Source organism: Phaseolus vulgaris, chromosome 5 (assembly GCF_051622355.1).
Source record: "Phaseolus vulgaris cultivar YP4 chromosome 5, ASM5162235v1, whole genome shotgun sequence".
Taxonomy (NCBI): domain Eukaryota; kingdom Viridiplantae; phylum Streptophyta; class Magnoliopsida; order Fabales; family Fabaceae; genus Phaseolus; species Phaseolus vulgaris.
The window spans coordinates 30723592-30731658 of NC_143502.1; the positions used below are offsets into that span (position 1 = coordinate 30723592).

At 29.7% G+C, this 8067-nt stretch overlaps 1 protein-coding gene across 1 annotated transcript; it reads right to left on the reverse strand.

The window, feature by feature from the left end:
- Window positions 1-4957: 4957 nt before the first annotated feature.
- On the reverse strand, window positions 4958-6881 carry LOC137834475 (vascular-related unknown protein 4). Its single transcript, XM_090302508.1, has 3 exons — window positions 6718-6881; window positions 6144-6492; window positions 4958-5362 (listed from the first exon to the last, which is right to left on the reverse strand). Exons 2-3 carry the CDS (start codon window positions 6468-6470, stop codon window positions 5225-5227), a joined length of 465 nt encoding a protein of 154 aa, XP_090158634.1. The 5' UTR covers window positions 6471-6492; window positions 6718-6881; the 3' UTR covers window positions 4958-5224.
- Window positions 6882-8067: the final 1186 nt, after the last annotated feature.

Below are 8067 nucleotides of genomic sequence, written 5' to 3' on the forward strand. Positions count from 1 at the left end.
TTACTGTTTTTTTAATTACTACAACATTTTTTATAATGTTTTTAATTATAACATTAATAAATTATGTTAAATCTAAAAAAATTAAAACCCTAAACATTATAAATTTTTATTTCCATTCTGCCAAAATTTTATTTTTAAATAAAAAATTCTATTTTTTATAAACAATTCATTTTTCAATAAATAATAACTTTCTACATTTATTATTAAAAAATCAAATTTCTTCTCTAAACTTTTACTGTTTTTTTTTTTTATTACTACAACATTTTTTATAATGTTTTTAATTATAACATTAATAAATAATGTTAAATCTAAAAAAATTTAAAACCCTAAACATTATAAATTTTTATTCCATTCTGTCAAAATTTTACTTTTAAATAAAAAATTCTATTTTTTATAAACAATTCAATTTTCAATAAATAATGACTTTCTACATTTATTATTAAAAAATCAAATTTCTTGTCTAAACTTTTACTGCTTTTTTTTAATTACCACAACATTTTTTATAATGTTTTTAATTATAACATTAACAATTTATGTAAAATATAAAAAAACCCTACAAATTACAAATTTTTATTTCCATTCTGTAAACATATTCATTTTAAATAAATAAATATATTTTTTTGATAAACTATTAAATGTTGAAAAAATAATAACTATCTACATTTATTACTATAAATTGAAATTTCTTATCTAAAATTTTTCTGCTAAAACATTTATTTTCATTTTGTAATTTATAAGATTAATAATTTATGTCAAATATAAAAATAAAAACCCTACACATTACAAATTTCTATTTTCATTTTGTAAAAATATTTATTTTAAATAAATAAATAAATATTTTTCTTATACAAAATTCAATCTTATAAAAATAATTACTATCTACACATATTATTTAAAATTAAAAAATTCACCAAAAAATTAAAATCTTTAAAAATACAAGAATAAATTACATAAACAACTTAACATGCAAAATTAATTTACTAACTGTACCGACCAGGTCATCGGGTGTGATGACGTGGACAAGAGAAAGGTAGGTGGTCAAGAAGTCAACATAGTCGCCATATGTAGAAGCGGCGTTCTGCAGTATACATAATCGGTTATCACCGAGATGTGTCACTGCCAAGATGAGTCATCGCCCAAAAGAAGGACATCGCCTAAGCAAGACGTCGCCCAAGCGAGACGTCGCCCAAGTAAGACATCGCCCGAAGAGTCAACCCGCGTGACTGAAGCATTTCGCAGAGAAGAGGGCCCACACGATGGAATAACCCTAAGTTGGGTGGTGGCGCTGTGGGACCCTCCGCACAGAATAAACGATCAAGTCAAAGGGGCACGTGACAATGCCCACGTGCTCATTAAAGATCTCCAAGGAAGGCTGCATGCCTGACACGTGATTAATTAGGGCACACACGAAGTATGATGGCGCGAGAGATACGGCGCTCAAGTTAGAACCCAAGCGGCCACAAGGTTAATCATTGCACTCCAGATAAGGAAAGTCCATGTGCCAGATACGCTCAGATCCTAGGGATAGCGACGCAAGGACCTTCTCCAAGGAACCCTAGATAATAGCAGCAGCGCAAAGGTAAACCCTAGTTTTCACCTATATAAAGGGCACAAAGAACCCTAGTAAGGTACGTTTTTCACAGCTACACGAGTTTTAACCTATTTCTCATAAGTCACACAGAGCAAAAACCCTAGTTGTCTTCGCAGCACCCTGCAGGGAGCACAAGGCAATTAGGGCAACACAGTGTTAGCCACACAGTTTCAGTCATTGAGATTATCATACAGTTTCCAGTCACTTTGGTGTTTCTCGCTAGCTGACTTGATCGTCGGAGTGCAAACGGCCGCGAGGACACCCCTTTGTTCACTTCTTTCAGGTACTCACAGACGGAGCAGGACGAAGGTGCCCTAGCTCGCGAGGACAAGCCACGTGTAAAGACGATCCCGGTCAACCGGCAGGAACACTAACTTATTAACATGAATCACTACTATAAACCTTAAAAAAATGAATTACAAAACCATAATCTTTAAAAAAATAATATAGATCTGAACGATAAATTTAAACCACATACAAAAAATACAAATAAAAAAAACTTGAACACCAGTACAGGAAGATCAATTGAACTAAGATGAAGAACATCAGCACAGGAAGAGACTACAAAGCTGTGTCTGAAAAAAAAAATTAAGCAACACAAAAATTAAAATTTTGGAAAATACTTTAACATAACCGATTAAGCAATGCGTTATTAAAACAGGATAATCGATTATCCAAGCATTTCAGATACATAATCGATTATTGATACACCTAAAAAACCAACATAATCGACTATTGTAACACATAATCAATTACCCAACGTTTTACACATATGACATAATCGATTATGCTCCAAAAACAAAGACCAGATAATCGATTATGCAACGAAAATAATTGATTATCCACTATATTTTACACCATAATCGATTATTCACTCCCTCCTTTTTCACTCATAATCGATTATATGAAAATAAAAACCAAGCCAATGCTTACCTCAGATCAAACAACCACTGCGAAAGTCACCCCCTACTACTATGATGCCTCAGGAACCTCTCCAAGCTCACTTTACTTTGAGTTTCTTTCACTAAATTACGAAGTTTCAAAGCACTGGTTTTATATACAACTCAAACAACAATTAATAGGCAACCAGCTACTTCACCCACTGCATTCATGTCATTCAAATGAATTGTTTGGTCAAAGGATTCCTGAACCAAAGTCAGGAATCTCATGCCATAAGTAAACAATGCAAAGGTGCATGACAGTGGCATTTTTTTCGTTGCATGAAGGCACCCACGTGAAGAAGAAATGAAAATAACGAAGGGTACATTGGTAACTAATGATCTGTGACGTGGCTTTCCCTTCCCTCCTTTCTACTTTCTCTTCATTCCTCACAAGAACCACTACCCCCTCTACTTTCTCACCATCTCCTCCCTCACCCGCATGCAACTATGGAACCAAACGAGGGTCACTAGGACATTTGTCGTCAACTACAGTGCACCCCCAGAAGCGAACATTGGCTAAGTGTGTGTTTGGATTGAGGAGAGGATGTGTGAGGATTTGAGAGAGTGGATGTGTGAGGATGTTAGAAGAAAGTGTGAAAAAAGTGAGGTTATTTGGATTATGGTATGTTAGGGTGGATGTGTGAGGAAAGTTTATGGGAGTTTGTAAGTAATGAAATGGTTGAGGTTTTTTTAATTTTTTTTAAGTGTAAAATGTAACTTTACAAATTTATCCTTGTATTTAAAAATATTTAATTAATGAAATATGATGTATTTTTATGTAAATTTAAGTTAATTAAAATATTTTAAATTATTTTTGGTACAATTGAATAAGTTATTTCGATATCATTAAATAATTATTTGGTAAAAAATACGAGTTACTTAATATTATTGAAACATGAAAATAATCATAAAAATAATATTATCTAAGCATATACAATTTTTTTGTTACATTTATTTATACATTTTGAAAGATTTTTATATTCATTGATTTAGATTGTATGTAGATACATAACCATGTAGATACATAACTGTGTAGATATTTTATAATAAAAAATATTATATATATATTAAATTGTACAACAAATTTATTTATAAAGAAAAGAAAATATATAGAATAAAATATGAAATATCATAATATGATAATTGTGATGGAAAAATAATAAAAATAAAAGGTGTTATTATATATATTATTGTATGAATGACAAAACAAAAAGGAAGGCCAACAAGGGAAAACACCACAACCCTAGGTGGTTTTCCCCTCAAATCTTTGCATATGAAGAGGATGAGAGGAATCACTCTCCATGCATATCCACTCTCTCCCTTCCCTGCACATCCCTTGATTCAAATCATGGATATTCATTCACATCCTTCCTCTTGAAGAGTACAACCGTTAAAGCAAAGAGAGCCTAACACACCCCAATTCAAACACACCAAACTTTCTCTACAATTTCTTCTCAAATTATCACACTTCCACTCCTCACACCCTCAACTTTGCACTTTCTAACCCAAACAAAACATAAATGTAATGTTCTCACAATTATCTTACTATTCCCTATCTTACTATTCCCTCCCTCTTCCAATAATTACTTCAACGATATTTTATTTTATATTTTTTTGAGTTATTTTTCTCTTATGGATTTTGAATTTTATTTATAAGCTTACCTTGAGATAGGTTCTCTTATTTACATAATATCTTGACTTTTTTCTTTTCAAGATATGTGTTATTATTCAAGTTTTTTTATTTTTCTTATATTCAAATCTCGAGTTAATTTATCTGAATAGTGCATAAATTGATTTCTTACTTTAGTTAATTGGTTTAAATTAAGTGACTTTCATATTTGACATAAATGCGGGTAATATAAAAATCAACTTATTAACATGGTATGAAATGAACTTTATATTATTAAAAATCTAAATATAAAAAAATCTAAATATAAAAGTGTGTCTCGATATTTAGTAAAAATGAAAAAGTTAGATAAGATATAAAAAATGAGACCTATAAACTTTTATTTTAAGGTTTTGAAGTAGAGATGGTATGTAATATATAGAAATCAGAATTTTTACATCTATTTAAAAGAAGGAAATGATGTAAACAATGTCTCTAGCATGTAATTCTTGAAAGTAGTTAAATCAAGTCTATCATACTTAATTTGAAACTTTAATGAATATCTATTTAAGAATAATAATCATTGATAATAATTAAGCTCTCTCAAATAAAAATTATAGTAAAAACAAAAAATATTTATTTTTAATTCTTTTAGAATTCAAATAATTTCTTATGCATAGTCTTTACTTCATAATGGATTATGTTACATATATAAATATATAAGTGCTATTAAATGTACAACCATGCCATATATATATATATATATATATATATATATATATATATATATATATATATATTTTGCTCCGAAGAGAGAAATTTGGAAACAATGATTGATTCATTATATACATAAAACATGTTCTAGCTGTCTGCCATGATTCTCTATTGACTTAAAAAAAGATTATCCATTATGTGCAGTAATTAAGAGAGAGAAATTCATAAGTATTTTCGACACTAAAGCATTCATAATTTTCTCATTTTCCTCTTTCTTGTTGCATTGGATCTCATATTCCATATTTTTTTCTGTGGGTGTCAATCGATATTTTCCCAAATGCATATATATTGGGTGGTTTATCATGGAACTAATCAACCTATATATTTCGTTATCATCGACAAAGGAACTAAGCAAAGACCTTTCTTCTTCAATTCTGTGTGGTCATTGTCCCTTCTATTAAAAACCAGTTCTTGACTTTCATCTCTTTCTCTTTGGGTATTTCTTTTTTCCTACAAAAACAAAAGAACAACTTTTGTTAGCTTAAAAAATATACTTAACTCGTTCGTTAATTTAGTTCCTCAATCAACATGCATGTATGGATTGCAAGCTTCTGGGTTTGAAGAAGGACATAATTTCAGTCTAGGGAAATGTAGAATGAAAAAGGTAATTTTCTTTATTAGCAATAACAATAACTAAATATTAAAGCACTTTCAGATATACTAATCCTTATCCTTACATAAGAACACTTTAGTCACCTAAAAGTTCAAATATAAAATCAGAAAACTCTAACTAAGTACAGAATAGTTATGCAAACCACAACAAAAATCCAATTACTACTCAAAAGCTGCATACTTACGTAAATAAAAAGTCCATACTAATCCCATTTTTCAATTACAGGACAAGTGTGATTAACATGATTTCACCAAAACATCTACTCACCTAAGATAGAAATAATAATTTGAAGTAAAAGGTTCCAACTTTCAATTACTCAAGCACAAAATTCGGGTTTTTTTTTCATATATATTATCTTTCCTTCCAAATGTAAAAAATAATTATACATATTATATATTATCAATAATATGTACACTGAGTTTATCAAATTAACATGGAAATTGTCCATTTTTTCTTTCCCTTTTGCTTTTGTAAAACTGGTTCTCCCAGAATATTTTCAATAAATTAAATAATTATAAAATTTACTAGCATGTTATATATACCTTAACTCACACTAAATGAAAGAAAAGGCATTAATGCATACATAGGAAGAAGAAAGGAAGAAGAAAAATAATGAACCTTGCAGCCTTTGACAGGAGAACTTGCTGTATCTTCTAAAGCATCATCAACCAGTAAAGCAGTTTTGATCTTCTTTCTCTTCTTGAAGCTTGATTCCTCAGGTTGTGTGCTGTCATCATCAGTTAACATTTTCTTAGCAGCAGACACAAAGGAAGTGGAGTATCTATCAACACCAGAGAAAGACACAGAAGAACAACATTTCTGATCATCAAAATGGTTGTTAAGGAAATCCTCAAAGTACTTAGTCCAACCACTCTCCTCAGAGGAGTCACACTCACTTTTTGTCTCATTCTTGGGAGAAGGAGCTTTGGTTATGGCAGTACTCATAGAAGCCACCTTGGTTTTTTATCTGAAACCCAACAAAATAAGATGAAGAAACGATGAAATATTAGTGGGGTTGGGTGGTGAGCAGCTTTAAAGAAGCAATGAAGAGTATAGTTTTAAAGAAGCAATAAACAATGAAGAAATGGGCATAAAGATGATTAAATATAGAGGACTTTGGAATCTTGAGGTGGGACACAGAGTTGGGGAAGTTAATGTTAGCTATATGTCTGTATGTGTGTGAGTGTTTGACCTTTGTGGTATGTTGGAAGAGATTTGGCAAAATTTTCTTCATGGCGGAGTTAACTTTCCACCATTGCTTTGAATTAGTCATTGCTTCGCCCTAGCTAGAGAAGCTTGCAAATCTTCTTTCGGCTTAATATTTCCCTAATCTCTTCAAAGTCTCACCACAAAAATTACTCTCATCTTTCTAATAATTTGGTTATATATATCATAATCAATTTCTCCTGAAAGGGCTTCTCTTTTTGCTGGTTTTATATGCATAGTTCACTTAACTTCTTTGCAATGCAAATTGACTTCGTTGAATTATGAAATATTATTATTTTAATGATTTTGTATATGTAATATTTCAAAATGACTTGTATATAAAGATGGTTAGATAGAATGTCTTTCTCATAAATCATGATGCTCTCTATCAATAGAATAGTGTTTTAGTTGTAAATATAATAAATATTTGAGAAAAACAAATTAACGGATATAATCAATTCAAACGTTCACATCCAATTATAAATATACCTATGTAGTTGGTTGTGAAAGCTTGAGTTAATCTATATCTATTAATCATCACTCTCTCACTTACGGAATAAGAATGTTACAAAGAACAAAAAAAAAATGAAAAAAAAACTCGAACAAATAAAAAACAAGATGTAGATTGAGAAAGAATGCAAGATGGCACCTATGGTGAGGAAGTGTGTAATTATTTATTGTGGAAAAATGTGATAATGGTTATTTATTAATTAAATATTAATTGAATATATATGAAGACTCGGTACTAAAGACCTTATATAGTTATCATTTTTATTTCAATTTCATCCAACTACAAGGAATAGAAAAAAATAATAATTTAGAAGAATAACTCTAGTAATATATATATATATATATATATATATATATATATATATATATTATCACTAAAAAAAACACATAATAAAAATAACATAACCAGTCTCACAAAACAAGTCTGAAAAATTCTTTTGACATTATTATTATTTAAAAAAACATACAAGTGCTAAAAAAAAGCCATCCCACTGTACACCATCAACCTGTGGGATGCGATGATGAAAAAATGAAATATATAGTATATCTCATATTCGTAGAGTAGATGAAAAATAATTAGGAAAATAGGTGTTCACAAATATTTTAAATAAATATATTGTTAAGAAATAGAGGTAGAAAAGAGTAACTAAAAAAAATATACTTTATCTAATTCAATTTTATTGGTTAATAAATATAATACTTTAATAAAAACTATAGTTTCACCCTTATTGTAAAAAAATGTGGGCATATTCTCCATATCTTCTTGGCATAGAACCTTGAAAATGTCACGAGAATTGGGGAGGTAAAGAGAATGAAGAGGGTTTGC

What these genes read in the sequence shown, in the direction of transcription:
- LOC137834475 (XM_090302508.1), bottom strand. Translation starts at nt 6,470, where the DNA reads ATGAGTACTGCCATAACCAAAGCTCCTTCTCCCAAGAATGAGACAAAA. An exon ending in CTCCTGTCAAAGGCTGCAAG is followed by an intron (nt 5,363 to 6,143) that starts GTTCATTATTTT and finishes TTGTTTTTGTAG; the next exon opens with GAAAAAAGAAATACCCAAAG.